At 35.1% G+C, this 18,825-nt stretch overlaps 1 protein-coding gene across 1 annotated transcript in view; it reads right to left on the reverse strand.

Moving 5' to 3' along the window:
- The window catches only part of KLHL1 (kelch like family member 1), a 524,949-nt gene that overhangs the window by 263,602 nt on the left and 242,522 nt on the right, over positions 1 to 18,825 (reverse strand). Inside the window, exon 4 of the mRNA XM_027557663.1 lies at positions 3,274 to 3,470. Within this exon, the coding sequence (XP_027413464.1) occupies positions 3,274 to 3,470 (197 nt within the window). The remainder of the gene's footprint in view (positions 1 to 3,273; positions 3,471 to 18,825) is intronic.

Here is an 18,825-nt window from a genome sequence, read left to right on the forward strand (position 1 = left end):
CTTTTCAACTTTTCTTCATACTTCATGATTATAAAATATTTGCTATTCTTATAATTCTCATCTTCTGTTTGTTGTTCCCTAATGTTTTTAAAATTAGATGTCCAGAATTAACAACAGGTTTCATTTGGAACTCCAATAGAGTAAGAGGAACTATTTCCTTCAATTTTCTTGTTGGTATCTGTATATTCATGCACCCAAAATGTAAATTAATGTTTCAGAATTTATTTCACACTTCTGTCTAATATTGAGCTCACATTCAAAATTTTTCAATATTTCACACATGAACCACTGCCAAGCAGGGTCACTTTCCCTGAATAGATTTTGGAATCACACAAAATCAATAGCTGAATTCAAATAAGTGAAATTTCCAAAGGGAACATCAAAACATATAAAAAGCAAAGGCATACAGACAGCAAGTTAAGATCTGAATGTTGGAAGATCAAGTTCATATCTAAAATATTTTGGCAAGAAAATTGAAAATTAAAACAAGAATGCCATGTGTAAAATAAGCAAAGAAGGCATATTTAGAGCCAATAAACATATTAATTCAGTACCAGAGTTTACTCAGTAGAAACCCTGAGATGTTTTGCTACTGAATGAGTTAAGGAGAAGAATAAGAAAAAGCTTAATAAGTTTGTTCTTGAAGCACAAATTAAATAGATTAAATGAGGAGATATGCAAGATTAAACATGAATCAGAGGCTAATATATGGTAAAAAATTATAATATCAGATACACTCATTTTAAAGCATTAGAACTGAGACAAAATAATACTCTAGGAAGACAACTGGTCAGAAAATGTTTTCCAGTAAAAGAGTAACCCATGAGCATCTGGAGAACACTGGAGCTTCATGCTTCCAACAGAATTTGAAATCATTTTAATTTTGACAAGCATAACACAACACACGATCAATCCATAGTCTCAAAAATAAGTTAAGATAGAGCTGTTTAGAATGTTGAGTGTCTTAGCAAGGACATTCCTATATTTCTGTTTTACATGTATAGTTTACTATAAAGAATATTTTTAATGTGTTTAAAAACTATATTGATACTATTGTGTGATAAATTTCAGATCAGTTCAAGCAGCTGCAAGGAAAACGTTTTGATTATTAAATTAATAATTTCAAACCAGACCAGAAGGGACCATTATCCCACTGGATATGCAGGCATATTGTTCTTTGGCTTAGCTAAGCCAGGAACTCTAAAGTGTAATGAAATGTGCATAATTAAATGACAGCAGTTGGGTTTTGATATTTTGGTTGATGAAGTATTTATTTACATTAATTTTATATGGTTCATATAATTTGAATAGTAATACTGTGCCCTGTCATGAAATATTTCAGAAAAAGAATTTGACAATAGAAGTACAAAGCAGGCATCTCCTTCCTTTATTTCTACATTTTATTTAATTTACTAATCTGCTTAAAGGATTAAAGAAGAAAATTAAAATGATATTGAGATTCTGTCTAAGAATAACAATAAGGAGACTTAAATGGCTGATTGTCATTAGTAATTTGAAAAGGTGCTAAATCTCAAAAAAAGAGTTTCTAAATAAATAGCAACTATAAAGCTTAATGAGATTTATTTCATATAAATTATTCCTTTGAGTTGCAAAGAGAAAGCTATATGCTTTAGAGTTGGTTGTTCCAGTAATAAACATCAATTCATTAATAATATTAATAATAAAAATAGCAAGAATGGTTAACATTTTATATAGTGCTTGCTATATTATAGGCACTCTATTAAGCATTTTTATTTTTTTTATTTTTTATTTTTTTTACTTTACAATATTGTATTGGTTTTGCAATGATTGCTTCTAGGATATAAAATGATCAGTATGAAAATATTCTAACTGATTATTCAATTCTAGAATGAAGATAACATTTAAAGAACACACTACAAAGTCCACCCATTTAAAGTGTACACTTTAAATGGTTTTTAATCCTTCTGTTAAAATATCTACATATATGTCTATACATACAGTAAGAAATCAAAGAGAAAAATATAAAATTGGCTTGTATTAAAGGACTATTACTGACTGATAATCAATTTATACCTTTTATGAAAAATGGTACAGAAAGACAAATTTACAAAAAAAAAAAAAAAAAAAACCCACAAACATCATCTGATTTATGTACCTAAATATTTTCCCTTTTAGTATAAAATTCCCAGGAATTCTGAAATCCAATATTCACTATCCCAATAAATACTTTAAAATGTACTATCACTATCTTTTTTTTCTCCATAAATCATACAGACAAATGCAAACCTAACATATCATGCTATGATAAAAAGTGTGCTAGATAGCTCAGGATTCCATAACAAAATACTGCAGAGTAGGTGGCTTAGATAACAGGAATTTATTTCTTATTATTTTGAAGGATGAAAAGTCTATTATTAAAATATAGTGTTACTGGGTTCTCTAAGGACTCTCTTCTGAGCTGTCAGATGGCTAACTTCTCACTGTGTCCTCACATGAAAGAGAGAAAGAGGAAGCAAATTCTACAGTGTCTCTTCTCATAAGGGCATCCTGAGGGGCCTGCTATGATGACCTCACCTCCAAACCCTCCATCTCCAAACACCATCACATTTGGGGTAGGATTTCAACACTGAATTTTGGTTAATATACCTCAGTCCATGGGCTTTTGAGGTGGTGCTAGTGGTAAAGAACCTGCCTGCCAGTGCAGGAGACTAAAGAGACACAGGTTCAGTTCCTATGTCAGGAAGATCTCCTGGAGGAGGGTATGGCAACACACTCCAGTATTACCTGGAGAATCCCCATGGATAGAGAAGCCTGATGGCATTGCAAAGACTTGGATGTGACTGAAGCAACATAGCATGCACAAACCTGGGTCCGTGGTAGAGAGGTTGTTTGAAAAATGCAAAAGAAAAAAATTTGTGACATAAACTGCTAGCTCTTAACTAGAAAGAAAAGAAGGGGAAAGGCAGCTGTGGAAGGAGATGTAAAAGATAGATACCCTGGGAGAAATTAAGACAAAAATTATTTTAAGAACCATTTAAAATCCCAAGCAGTCAATATCTATATCTATATCGTCTATAAAATGTAAATGGAGCCATAATAAAGACCATTGTGTGATGTCTTTTTCTACTTTGAGGTTCTTAAATACTATACAGTACATTGTGTCTAGTGATAAAAATGTACCAGTGATTCAAAACTAATTTTGAGTCTTAATTTTGAATGCAATAGCTGTAATTATTTTAACCTGTGACAATACAGCTATGCTGCTATTATTAAAAAATTGCATTTCCTTACCATCGTGTAGCTATGGGCCACCTTCATTAATTCAATGCATCCTTGAGCATCTGCAAATGCTCGGATTCCTAAACAGTTTGATGGATGCAAGAGCTTCATGAGGAAATGGCAGCACACTTCCACTACTTGAGGAAGCTGAAGAAGGCAAGCTGCTGCAAGAAGGTTTTCAATGGTTTCTTCCTTTAATTCCAAGCAACCTAAACGTTAAAAGAATTATGAAACTGTTTAAAGCATGAAATAATATGTACCAGTCTATTATTCAAAACATTAGGCCAACCTTCTAGAAATTATTGAACCTAAATTGATAATCCAAATAAATATAACTCATGAAAGGTCAGTAATTGCTTTCAACATCTTGCATTTCTTAATTTGTATGATATTCAAAATCATCCAAACATGAACACAGCTTCCTCAGAAATACATGTATCCTATTAAACAGGAATTATGGTTGTTCCTTTGGTTGTGAATTCAGTAATTAAAAAAAAGAAAAGATAGATAGAAAAATATTTTACAACACATGTCTTTCCAGGTGGCTCTAGTGGTAAAGAACCACCCTGCCAATGCAGGAGACACAAGAGAGGAGGGTTCAATCCCTGAGTCAGGAAGATACCTTGGAGGAGGAAATGGCAACCCACTCTAACATTCTTGCCTGGAGAATCCCATGGACAGAGAGGCCTGGTGAGTTATAATCCACAGAGTGACAAACTGTTGGACACAACTGAGGCAACTTAGCATGCATGCACACACACACACTTTTACAAGCTTAGGAGAGCAAAGGTGCACTAAGTTTCTGACAATATATACACTGTTTATATGAATATGGAATATTTATGTGTCTTTAATTAACATCTGTATATATATATATTTATAACCACACATATTGTATGTTGCTAATATTGTATTAACTCACTGTGTCTAGAATTTCCTATAATATTTATTTCTTTATGGTCAGTGTTGTGTGTTAGTCACTCAGTCATGTCCAACTCTTTGTGACCACATAAACTGTAGCCTGCCAGGCTCCTCTATCCATGGGATTCTCCAGGCAAGAATACTGAAGTGGGTAGCCATTCCCTTCTCCAGGGGATCTTCCCAACCCAGGGAACAAACCTGGGTCTTCTGCATTGTAGGCAGATTCTTTGCCATCTGAGCCACCAGGGGAGGAATTTTCCTTTCTTTCTGGTCAGTTAACCTCAAATCTGAGCTCTTCAATGTTTCTTTTCTTTTTTTTTTCTAACAACTGATATAACTTGTTAAATAATGGAGCTAATTCTGGACTGTTTATAAATCTCATCTGTGTAAATCAGATCAGATCAGTCACTCAGTCCTGTCCTACTCTTTATGACCCCATGAATCGCAGCACACCAGGCCTCCCTGTTCATCATCAACTCCCAGAGTTCACTCGGACTCATGTCCCTTGAGGCAGTGATGCCATCCAGCCATCTCATCCTCTGTCGTCCCCTTCTCCTCTTGCCCCCAATCCCTCCCAGCATCAGAGTCTTTTCCAATGAGTCAACTCTTCACATGAGATGGCCAAAGTACTGGAGTTTTGCTTTAGCATCATTCCTTCCAAAGAACACCCAGGGCTGATCTCCTTCAGAATGGAGTGGTTGGATCTCCCTGCAGTCCAAGGGACTCTCAAGAGTCTTCTCCAACACCACAGTTCAAAAGCATCAATTCTTCAGCACTCAGCTTTCTTTATAGTCCAACTCTCACATCCATACATGACCACAGGTAGATGAACCTTTGTTGGCAAAGTAATGTCTCTGCTTTTGAATATGCTATCTAGGTTGGTCATAACTTTCCTTCCAAGGAGCAAGCGTCTTTTAATTTCATGGCTGCAGTCACCATCTGCAGTGATTTTGGAGCCCAGAAAAATAAAGTCTGACACTGTTTCCACTCTTTCCCCATCTATTTCCCATGAAGTGATGGGACCAGATGCCATGATCTTCGTTTTCTGAATGTTGAGCTTTAAGCCAACTTTTTCACTCTCCACTTTCACCTTCATCAAGAGGCTTTTTAGTTCCTCTTCACTTTCTGCCTTAAGGGTGGTGTCATCTGCATATCTGAGGTTATTGATATTTCTCCCAGCAATCTTGATTCCAGATTGTGTTTCTTCCAGTCCAGCATTTCTCATAATATACTGTGCATATAAGTTAAATAAGCAGGGTGACAATATACAGCCTTGACATACTCCTTTTCCTATTTGGAACCAGTCTGTTGTTCCATGTCCAGTTCTAACTGTTGCTTCCTGACCTGCATACAAATTTCTCAAGAGGCAGATCAGGTGGTCTGGTATTCCCATCTCTTTCAGAATTTTCCACAGTTTATTTGATCTACACAGTCAAAGGGTTTGGCATAGTCAATAAAGCAGAAATAGATGCTTTTCTGGAACTCTCTTGCTTTTTCCATGATCCAGCGGATGTTGGCAATTTGATCTCTGGTTCCTCTGCCTTTTCTAAAACCAGCTTGAACATCAGGAAGTTCACAGTTCACATATTGCTGAAGCCTGGCTTGGAGAATTTTGAGCATTACTTACTAGCGTGTGAGATGGGTGCAATTGTGCGGTAATTTGAGCATTCTTTGGCATTGCCTTTCTTTGGAATTGGAATAAAAACTGACTTTTTCCAGTCCTGTGGCCACTGCTGAGTTTTCCAAATTTGCTGGCATATTGAGTGCAGCACTTTCATAGCATCATCTTTCAGGATTTGAAATAGCTCAGCTGGAACTCTATCACCTCCACTAGCTTTGTTCATAGTCATGCTTTCTAAGGCCCACTTGACTTCACATTCCAGGATGTCTGGCTCTAGGTTAGTGATCACACCATCATGATTATCTGCATCATGAAGATATTTTTTGTACAGTTCTTCTGTGTATTCTTGCCACCTCTTCTTAATATCTCCTGCTTCTGTTAGGTCCATACCATTTCTGTCCTTTATCAAGCCCATCCTTGCATGAAATGTTCCTTTGGTATCTCTGATTTTCTTGAAGAGATCGCCAGGTTCAACTATGTAGGTTTTCTTTCATGTAACAATTCAGCACATATTTAGTGGTTTAGTTCCATTCAGATTTTCCATTGCTATTGGGAGAAGTTTTCTGGGTCATGCAGTCTCAGAAATGATTTATATCACCTTAGCTTTTGTGATACACATGACTACCCTTCACTAGAAATATCTGCACTCATTTTTCATGAACATGGGGTCAAATCACATACTAACATCATGACACATGTCAGTGTATGTGTGTTGCTACCACACCAACATTTATGATGTGACTGTGCCTCACCCCTACTCTTTCTTTTCTACCAGCTAAGTGTGCTTTGTGCTCAGTCACTCAGTTGTGTCCAACTCTTTGTGACTCCATGAACTGAAGGCAGCCAGGCTCCTCTGTCCATGGAATTTTCCAGACTAGAATGCTAAAGTGGGGTGCCATTTCCTTCTTCAAGGGATCTTCCCAACCTAGGAATCACACCCACATGTCTTGTATCTCCTGCCTCGGCAGGTAGATTCCTTATCTCTGTGCCACCTGGGAAGCCCACAAGCTAACTAAGGCCTACATGAAAACCCCAGTGGATGGAAGCTACATGGGAAGCAAGAAGCCTGAGCTCTGAATCCACACCCAGAACTATTAGCTTCAAACAACAATATGCAATATATAAACTAATAATACTCCAAAAATAAATTAAAACTTATACTTGAGTTGAAAGCTGTCTCAAGTGTCTAAATTGAACCTCAAGTGTAAAACCATAGGGAAAATAATTAATATTTATTATGTTGTTGTTATCTAATTAATTTTTTAATTTAAATTTATTTATTTTAATTGGAGGCTAATTAGAGGGATGGTATGGGGAGGGATATGGGAGGAGGTTTCAGGATTGGGAACACGTGTATACCCGTGGCGGATTCATGTTGATGTATGGCAAAACCAATACAATATTGTAAAGTAATTAGACTCTAATTAAAATTTAGAAAGATATGCTTGCCAGCTGGAATACATTTTTTAACTTTGTGATGATACTGTCATTTTTTTTTCTTAGATGTATCTTTATTTCATCATCAATATTCATTTTTATTACATTCTAAGAGAAGTTGTTTACTGTAAAAAATTCAGCTTTTAAGGACAGGCTACTTATTAAGAAACCTCTTCATAAACAGAATGCCTTTATTTTTTGCCCACATCAGAAATTTATTCTGAATTTTTAAAAATTTCAATACTTTACAATAATAGTACAATAAGCACTTAAGTACTTTTTCCTTAACTTCACTAGGAAAAACACAATCACAAAGTGTTAACATTTTGCTATATTTATGTATATGTTTGTGTGTTTATGCTATAGTTGATGAATTATTTTAATAATACTTCTAATCAACATGTATTTCACTTCTGAATACTTCAGTGTGTCTCTCTTTAAAAACAACAGCATTCTTTTAGATAGCCACTCACAAATTTAATTTTTTACACTCAAGAACAATAGTATTTGCCCTAATGTAAATTTCCCCAAATGTTCAAATAAGATGCTTTACTGATTTTATTTTTAAATTCAGCATCTAATCAAGGGCTTCCCAGTTGGTGCAGTGATAAAGAATCATCCTGCTAATGCAGGAAAGCAGGAGATGCAGGATCAATTCCTGGGTTGGGAAGATTGCCTGGAGTAGAAAATGTCAACCAGCTCCTATATTCTTGCCTGGAAAATCCCATGGACAGAGGAACCTATGGGCTACATTCCAGGGGGTTGCAAAGTCAGACATGGCTAAGCGCATGTGTGTGCATTCTCGTGCACACACACATACACACACACACACACACACACACACACACACAATGAAGTCTCATACATTATTTACTTTCTACATCTCTTTGGTCTTCTTTAATCTGGAACAGTTTGCCAGCCATTTTGTCATTCATGACATTTGTATTAGGGGAGTTCAGACCAGATGTTTTGCAGAATTCCTTGATGTGAATTAGTCATATTTTCCCCCCATGATTAGATTTAGCCAATACCTTTTGGTAGGGAGACAGTACAAGTGCTGTTTTTCATTCCATGCATACAGAGTGAGTGATAATGGCAGTATATCCCACTCTTGCTGGCGTTAAATTTGGTATCTTGTTTAAAATAGTGTCTGCCAGATACCTTTATTTTAAAGAAACTTAAATTTCTACAGAAATATTTCCCTTTATAATTAATAAGTCATATGTTGTTGAGGGATAATTTCAGTTTAAAACATGACATTTCACTCATAACTTAACATGTTTAATAGATGAAGAGAATTATGTTTCATTTTTGAGTTTCATTGAAAGGATGAAAGCAAAGAAATCTAAAACCTGCTTCCCAGTATAGCAAGGGATTTGATGAAGAAAAGAGAAAGGTAAATTCTATTTACCTTTGGATATAAATTCAAAGGAAATTAAAATAATTTTATTGCATATTAGTTGCTAATTAAATTAGTTACCTAAATTTTAGCTTGGTATAAAAGAGGGACATTATCAATAATAAAAGTTATAAACAAATTTTCAACATTTAATAAATGCACAAGGACCCTCTTCAGATATTATCAACTACTAGAACATCGAATATCATGATCAACTTGACAGAGGACACATTTGTCAATAGCAATATTGAGGTGTTTATATTTCACATTATCAGTAACATTGTCATTCAATAATAATGTCAAACAACCAGTCTCAATGACTTTAAGACTAATTATATTAGTGTAATTATACATATATTTATTAAAGCTTATGGAATATTCAATTCAGTTCAGTCGCTTAGTCATGTCTGATTCTTTGTGACCCCATGAATGGTAGCATGCCAGGCCTCCTTATCCAAATATACTATGGAATATTAGTAAACATCAAAATAAAATATTCTAAAAATTATAGAAACCTATACTTTATGTAGATTTTATGTTTTATGAAATATTTACCCATACACTTATATCCGGAGAAGACAATGGCACCCCACTCCAGTACTCTTGCCTGGAATATCCCATGGATGGAGGGGCCTGGTGGGCTGCAGTCCATGGGGTCGCGAAGAGTCAGATACAACTGAGCGACTTCACTTTCACTTTTCACTTTCATGCATTGGAGAAGGAAATGGCAACCCACTCCCAGTGTTCTTGCCTGGAGAATCCCAGGGACAGGGGAGCCTGGTGGGCTGCTGTCTATGGGGTCGCACAGAGTCGGACACGACTGATGCAACTTAGCAGCAGCAGCAGCAGCACACTTATATCAATAAAAATATAAGATATAGGGAAGATAAAATGTGTACAATAAGATCTGTTATTATTTACTATTGATTATAAGCACAACAATTATATATACATAAATATGTATGTGTTTAAAGTTTTGTCATGATTTTATATCTTTGGAGGAACTGTATCTAAAATTTTTCAATGATTATCAAAAAGATGCTTTTTTTTTTTAACACTAATCATGTGAAAATCAGTTTAAAAAGGATACATTCAGATGATATGATCTTTATAGATTCTATTTTTACTGTGACTTCAGAACATTAGAAGAGTGACTTTAATTTTAATTGATTATTGGTCTCAGTAGCATATGTGCAGAAAGAATTAACAAATTAACACAGCAAGTCTGAACTGCTCTCCTTGAAAAGGCATGCTCGCAAGATTTGCCCTTGATTGGTATCTGAAAACTTAGATTTCAAGAGGGTTCCCACTATTCAGTAGTATATATGGCTCACTGTGCCTAAACTGTTCGTGTAAACATTATGGCTTATGCTTAACAACTGTTTTCTTTCTGGGAGTCTTGAATTTTGGCATATACTAAGCAAAAGCTGCCTCAGTAAAAACTCTCCCTTGCTGATAACAACTCACAGACTTTGTCACAATTCATTGCAGAGGAAATTAAGTGTACCCTGTACTATTCCATTTGAAATGCCAACCTTGGAAGTTTGCTCCTGATTGCCCCAAGACTATTGCCCCAAGACTATACACTGTACACTATTTCCCTATCCTCATTATGCTCTGAGTCTTTTTGATATAAACAAATCAGAACCATTGGTTTGTATGCTGAGTCCTGTGAGTCATCCTCTCATGAATCATCAAACCTGGAGTGTTAGTCTTGAGGATATCCCAATACAGCTTTCTAATTAGAATAGTTGAGGTGATGGGTGAAGTTTGAGATATACTGTGTCCACAAGCTGGAAGATACAATACTATCAGGATTGCAACTGACCCCAAATTAATCTATAGGTTTATTATGATTATATTCAAAACCCAAGCAGACATTTTGTAGAAATTGCAAAACTGATTCTAAAGTTCATATATAAATACAACCAAGAATGTTTTTTGAAAAAGAACAAATGTAGAAATGACACTATAGATCTTAAGACATTTTATACAGCTGTAGTAATTAAGATTTATGGCTATTGGTCTAAATATAGACAAATAGATCAATAGAAAAAAATGGATTCTAAAAATACAACCAATAATATATAAAGTTTTGCAAAGGAACAAAAACAATTCAATTGAAAAAGCACAGTCTTTGAATAATCAGTATAAGCAGATATCCAGGCACTAAAACTTATATTTTAGTCTACACAATACACAAAATTTACTCAAAATGGACCATCGTCCTATATTTAAAACTTAAAGTTATAAATCTTCTCTAAGAAATCTCTATAACTTTAAGTTAATTATTTCTAATATAAAATGTCAAAAGGCATAATCTACAGGAAAAAAATGTTAAAAATCACTACAGTGACAGTAGTCAAGGAACAAAAGATGAACCATGAACTAGGAAAAAAATGTTTGCAAAATCATATATCTGATAAAGTACTTGTGTCTAGAATACATAAAGGACTCTCAAACTCAATAATAATAAAAATCTTATTATATAAAGCTTATACAAAAATGCTTATAAAAAATGGGTAAGTGATCTAAGCAGACAGTCCACAAAGGAACATACATGACTCTAAAATGCTCAACATAATTAGTATTTAAGAGAATGTAAGGTGAAAAGCACAGTGAAATACCACTACACATGCATTAGGACTGCTGATGGGAATATGAAATGGTATAACCATTTTGGAAAATAGTTTTATACAATTTTGCTTTTTAAATGACTTAGTCATCCCACTCTTAACTATTTACCCAGGAGAAATAAAATAATATGTTTATATAAATCATTTTGCATGAATGCTTATAGTAGATCTATCTTGTAATGACCAAACCCTGAAAACAACCTAGATGTTCAACAACAAGTGAATGGGAAAACAAATTGTAATCTATTCATTTACTGTACTACTGTTCAGTAATAATTTAGAACTATTGTATGTGCAATATCTTGGTTAATTATGCTGAGTGAAATATTATGCTGAATGTATAAAATCAGCCAAAAAAAACTTTGTGATCCAGTTTAATTAAAATTCTTAAACATCTAAACATATCAGTTATGAGTGACACAAATCAGATCATTAGTACCTGAGCATGGGGAGGGATGAGTAGATGCAACAAAATGGATCATGAAAAGAGGTGACAGATATATTCCTTATCCTGATTGTGGTAATGGTTTTACATGTTTGTGTGTTACCCGCTCAGTCATGTCTGACTCTTGGTGATCCCATGGACTATAGCCCACCAGGCTGCTCTATCCATGAAGTTTTCCAGGCAAGAATACTGGAGTGGGTTGCTATTTCCTTGTCCAGGGGATCTTCCCCACCCAGAGATTGAATCTGTGTCTCCTGCATTGCAGGCAAATACTTTACCATCTGGGCTACTAAGGAAGCCTTTCTACATGTATACACATGTCAAAGTATCACATTATACACCTTATGTATGTGTTGCTCATTGAATGTTAATTATTCATTAATAAAACTTTAAAAAAGAATATTCAAATGTTAACTAAGATAATTTGAGTTGACTACTAACTGTAAATACTTTCTGATGGTTTTAATTCAAACTTTACTAACAAAATCACAAAGATAGGATATTATAATTTAGAGAAATTGTGGTTATATGTTCTTTTTTTCTTTAGCTTACAATATATAGATCATATTATTATGATCATGGAAACTTCATATACACTATTGTCAATTTATAATGCTTGACCAAAGTACTGTATAAAAAAATCTTATAAGTGTAAGCCTAACATATAAAATGGTGTATGTGTATGTTTGTGTGTGTATGTCCATGTTAGTATGTTTACCTTCCCAAATCAAAGTGTTTCATAGGTATTATACAGTGAAATAAGTTATAGGGTATATAATAAAAAAATATTCAATCCAAATTTAAATGTTGGCTCTAACATTGTACTTTATAATAATTTAGGTAAAATATTTGCAGGACATTTCACCAATCTTTCTTGTTAAAAAAGAAAGAAAGGGAGAAACTAAATTTTTACAGGTTATCTGCAGACTAATTTTTAAAAGTTACTTAGTGATAACTTTGGATGTAAATTTGGAGGATGTAAGCATTGTTTGTTTCAAAGAGTCAAAAATATTCCATTTTTTTCAACTTGGAATATATCCAATGAAAGGATACATTTGTAAAAGCCAGAAGGCATAAGTGGAATATAGTTAGTGTTGAGCTTGAATGCACATAAATTGAGTTATCTCATGCCTGATCTACTTTGTATCTATAACCTGGCTATTTTGCTGGCACATTTAGATGGTAGAAAGGCAAAAATCTGCTAAGTATTTGACTTAAAAGTGAACCTAATGCTTTACTGAACAACCTAATACTACTTAAAGGTCATAATGAATTAGACCAGTCCATTTTTTCATCCAGTCTACTCTGGTCTAGAGCATATAGACACCAAAGAGCACAGAATTACTAGTAGATTTCTACCACACCCCCACCCTATGAACCACTTTAAAAGAGAAAATTTCATCTTAAGATTTCACTGCTTAAGGAGGCCATACTACTGCAACAGGTTTTGGCCATGAAAGAATACTTTCCTAGATGTCATATTAAGTTAATGGAAAGCTTAGCCCCAAATCAATTATTCATGATATTCATTAGAAATTCTCACAAATGACATGCATTTAGGAGCCAATTTTGCTTCTTTGAATAGCCAAAGGCTTGAAAAAAAATTTTTTGCGTTTGTTTTAGAATATTTAGTCACTGACAATTTTTACCAGTATCTTCTTCTTCTCCTCAGTCCTTAATAGACCCAACCCATTCCATCTGGGAAAAACAGAAACCTAACCAGATTTACTCAAATCTTTGATATGTAGACACAGCTTCTGATAGATTGCAACTGTAAGCAAAAATTTAAATATGGTTAAAAACCTGGTTTCCCTTGGTAAACAGATTAAAAATATCTGATGTAAAACGTTTAACAGGATAATTCAGGAATGTGGGATTTCTCTGACTTGCAAATATGATATATCACATGGAATATTATTATTTTTTTACTATTTGTACTTACATAATGAAAACCAATTCATTTTATGTATCAAATTATTTTGTAAGTTGTAAAATAGCAGTTGCAGTTTTATTATGAACTTTTCTCAATAAACCAGGTGATCTCAAAAAAAAAAAAAGTGAACCTAAGAAAGATACAACTGGCATTAATGGGGGGGAAAAAAGCAATTCTATACATCCACTAAGTCAACTTTTAAGGCATTACTGTTCACAAAGGGCTTTAACACTTACTGAGAGGTAAAGGCCTATATGATTTTACTTTAGGTGCCACTGAAAATTAGCTTAAAATATCTGATAGGCAAATGAAATAATTAAGAAGCTGATAACTATAGCAGTAGAAAAACATGAGAAATTTTTTTCTTAAATAATAAGGAAACATTTATAATCTTCCTTGACAAGTCCAAAGGATGAGAGCTGATTAATTGTTAAGGCTCAACACATCATCAGGAAACTGCCATTTTCTCAAGAGCCTTGCTGTTTATCTCATAGTTGCCATAGTTTTAAACTTTGAATTCAGACAAGAAAACACCCATCAGAAGAGAAAATATCCCTTCATGTAGAGTTCTTTTGAATCAGTGAAGATATCTTTACTAAAAGTTCCCCAAAGCCCTTCTTTTTTTTTTTGTGAAAATAAATGTTTTTTTAATGCTAAAAATAATACAAGCTCAGTAGAAAAAATCTGAAAAATGCAGAAGAAAACTTAAAAACTTAAAACCAACCATTCATCAAAAAGTTAAACATGTAATTATCACATAATCCAGCAATTCTATTCCTAGGTATATGCCCCCACAAAAATTCAAACCAGAGACTTAGATACCTGTACACTAATGTTAACAGTAGCATTATTCATAAGAGCCAAAGGGGAAAACAATTCAAAAGTCCACCAATGGATAGATTTATAAACAAAATGTGGTATGTAAATTACATATAATGGAATATCAGCTATAAAAAGGAATGATATTTTGATGCATGCTATAACATGAATGAATCTTAAAAATATTATCCCAAGTGTCTTAGTCCATTCAGGCTGCTAAAACAAAATACCATTGAATGGATGGCTTATAAACAACAGAAAATTATTTTTTACAGACCTGGAGTCTGGAAGTCCAAAATCATGGCAGCTGCAGATTCCATGTCTGCATGCTAAGTTGCTTCAGTCACATCCAACTCTATGCAACCCTAGGGCCTCTAGCCCACCAGGCTCCTCTGTTCACAGGGTTCTCCAAGCAAGAATCTTGGAGTGGATTTCCATGCCCTCCTCCAGATGATCTTCCCGATCCAGGGATCAAGCACAAGTCTCTTGATTTTCCTGCATTGGCAGGTGGATTCGGTACCACTAACACACCCTGAATGGGAGTCCAATTTCCTACTGATAGCCCCCTTCTCACAGTAACTTCACATGACTGAAGGAATGAGGGAGCTCTCTGGGGTCTAGTATAAATGCACTAATCTCCTTCATGAGTGCTCCACCCTATGATCTGGTCACCTCCCAAAGTTCCCATCTCCAAATATTACCACATCAGGGGTTAACTTCTCCTCTTGCCCTCAATCCCTCCCAGTATCAGAGTCTTTTCCAATGAGTCAACTCTTCGCACGAGGTGGCCAAAGTACTGGAGTTTCAGCTTTAGCATCATTCCTTCCAAAGAAATCCCAGGGCTGATCTCCTTCTGAATGGACTGGTTGGATCTCCTTGCAGTCCAAGGGACTCTCAAGAGTCTTCTCCAACACCACAGTTCAAAAGCATCAATTCTTTGGCGCTCAGCCAAAGCCCTTCTTTATGTTGCCTAAGAAAAAATTTTATGACATGACCATAAAACGATCAGCAATAATTAACCAATAATTACCAATGAGGTAAAACCTCAGTCATTGATTTTAACCCTACAAAAATTGTATCAATAGAATCACTCTCTGTTGAGTTGGCTGGTGGAGTAAGAAGGTACTGAGTTTTGAATAGGTTACCTCCAATGTGTGCTACCTTTCAGTTCAGTTCAGTTCAGTTCAGTGACTCAGTCATGTCCGACTCATTGCGACCCCATGAATTGCAGCACGCCAGGCCTCCCTGTCCATCACCAACACCTGGAGTTCACTCAGACTCACGTCCATTGAGTCGGTGATGCCATCCAGCCATCGCATCCTCTGTCGTCCCCTTCTCCTCCTGCCCCCAATCCCTGCCTGTATCAGAGTCTTTTCCAATGAGTCAGTTCTTCGCATGAGGTGGCCAAAGTACTGGAGTTTCAGCTTTAGCATCATTCCTTCCAAAGAAATCCCAGGACTGATCTCCTTTAGAATGGACTGGCTGGATCTTCTTGCAGTCCAAGGGACTCTCAAGAGTCTTCTCCAACACCACAGTTCAAAAGCATCATTTCTTCAGCACTCAGCTTTCTTCGCAGTTCAACTCTCACATCCATACATGACCACTGGAAAAACCAAAGCCTTGACTAGATGGACATTTGTTGGCAAAGTAACGTCTCTGTTTTTGAATATGCTATCTAGGTTGGTCATAACTTTCCTTCCAAGGAGTAAGAGTCTTTTAATTTCATGGCTGTAATCACCATCTGCAGTGATTTTGGAGCCCAAAAAAATAAACCCTGACACTGTTTCCATTGTTTCCCCATCTATTTCCCATGAAGTGATGGGACCGGATGCCATGATCTTCATTTTCTGAATGTTGAGCTTTAAGCCAACTTTTTCACTCTCCTCTTTCACTTTCATCAAGAGGCTTTTGAGTTCCTCTTCACTTTCTGCCATAGGGTGGTGTCATTGGCATAACTGAGGTTACTGATATTTCTCCCAGCAATCTTGATTCCAGCTTGTGTTTCTTCCAGCCCAGCGTTTCTCATGATGTCCTCTGCATATAAGTTAAATAAGCAGGATGACAATATACAGCCTTGATGTACTCTTTTTCCTATTTGGAATCAATCTGTTGTTCCATGTCCAGTGCTACCTTTACCTCACATTAAATAAATGCTAAAGCTACTGACTAATCCAAACACATACAAGTAGACTCAAACTCTGATTTCCTGAAAGGGAATATACTTAAATTTACTCTGTACTGGAGTGAAAATATGTAAAATATAAGGGGAAGAAAATTGTGACTCTTATAGAAGAATATGAATCTATGTTGTTTACATTTTTAATAGACAAGCTGTATTCTAGCAACTGTGCTGCACAACCATATTTCATCCATTAAGTCAGTTATTTTGAAAAAAATAATACATTTTACCTTGTAAGTGCAAGAACTGCCTATAAAATACATAAAGTAAATTAAAATAGCCTATCCATCTGTCATCTATCTCCATGTTTCTTCATTAAAAAAATATATCATTGCTACATTAGAATTAAAGCAAAGTAAAAAATGATAGTTTAGAAATGTATAAAGGATTAAAGAATAACTTTTTTCCTAAAATTCTTTAGATTTACATAAATTTGCAAAGGTAGCACAGACATTTTTCATATAGCATATGCTAGTTTTTCCTAGTTAATATATATGATCCATATATTAATGAAACAGCATTGTTATATTGTTATTAAATAAAGTTCATTCTTTACTCACATATGCTGTTTTATTTTTTACCTATTGTCCTTTTTTCTGTTCCAGGATCCCATGTAGAGTATCATATTTCATTTAGTCATTCTATTTCCTTAGGAAACCCTTGGCTGTGACAGTTTTTTTTTTTTTTTTTTTTTTCTTTTGTTTGTTTGCTTAGTGTCTTAAGTTGTGTCTGACCCTTTCTTGACCTTAAAGACTACAGCCTGCTAGACTTCTCTGTAGGTGGGATTTTCCAGGCAAGAACACTGGAGGTGATGGTTTCTTAGACTTTCCTTGTTTTTGATGACTTTGACAGTTTTGAAGTACTATTTAATTATTTCGTAGACGGTCCCTCAATTGGGATTTGTTTAATTATGATTACATTGATATTATGAGCTTTGGGGCTCATCACATCATATCAAGGTTGCAAATTATCAGCATGACATCACTGTTGATATCAATTTTGATTACTTGGGAGAAGTAGTGTTTGTCAGGTTTCTGAATGCTAAAGAACTCTTCCCCTCTCTAGAAGAAAGTACTAATGCACAGCCACACTTAAGGAACAGGGAGTTATGCTCTATCTCTTTGAGAACAGATTATGTAAATGATTAGAATTTACTTATTTATACCAATAAATTCCTAGGGTTGTTTCTTCTTTTTATTTTTTTAATTTAAATTTATTTATTTTAATTAGAGGCTAATTACTTTACAATATTGTATTGGTTTCTGCCATCCAAACATCTTGTACTCTATCATCCCATTCTTCTCCTACTTTCTTTTTTTTTTTTTTTTTTATTCCTTTATTTCTCATGTGTTCCCCATCCTGAACCCTCCTCCCTCCTCCCTCCCCATACCATCCCTCTGGGTCGTCCCAGTGCACCAGCCCCAAGCATCCAGCATCGTGCATTGAACCTGGACTGGCATCTCGTTTCATACATGACATTTCACATGTCTCAATGCCATTCTCCCATTCTTCTCCTACTTTCAATCTTTCCCTGCATTAGTCTTTCCCAATAAATTGGCTTGCACTGGGTGATGAAAATATTGGAGCTTCAGCTTCAGCATCAGTTCTTCCAAAAAATATTCAGGGTTTATTTCCTTTAGGATTGATTTGAATTGCATGAAGTTCAAGACTTTTAAGAGTCTTCGACATTACAGTTCAAAAACACCAGTCCAGGTTCGATGCAGGATACTGGATGCTTGGGGCTGGTGCACTGGGACGACCCAGAGGGAGGGTATGGGGAGGGAGGAGGGAGGAGGGTTCAGGATGGGGAACACAGGTATACCTGTGGTGGATTCATTTTGATATTTGGCAAAACTAATACAGTATTGTAAAGTTTAAAAATTTTAAAAAAACTTTTAAAAATTCAATATTCAAGAAAAAAACAAACAAACAAACATCAGTTCTTTGGTATTCAGCCTTCTTTATGGTTCAATTCACATCCATGCACGACTCCTGGAAAAACCATAGCTTTGACTATATGAGCCTTGGTTGGCAAAGTTTTGTCTCTGCTTTTTAATATGCTGTATAGTTTGGTCATAGCTTTTCTTAAAAGGAACAAGTTTTTTTGTTTTTTTTTTGGAGCAAGTGTTCTTAATTACATGGCTGCAATCATCGTCCACAGTGATTTTGGAGTC

Source organism: Bos indicus x Bos taurus, chromosome 12, assembly GCF_003369695.1.
Source record: "Bos indicus x Bos taurus breed Angus x Brahman F1 hybrid chromosome 12, Bos_hybrid_MaternalHap_v2.0, whole genome shotgun sequence".
Classification (NCBI taxonomy): Eukaryota; Metazoa; Chordata; class Mammalia; order Artiodactyla; family Bovidae; genus Bos; species Bos indicus x Bos taurus.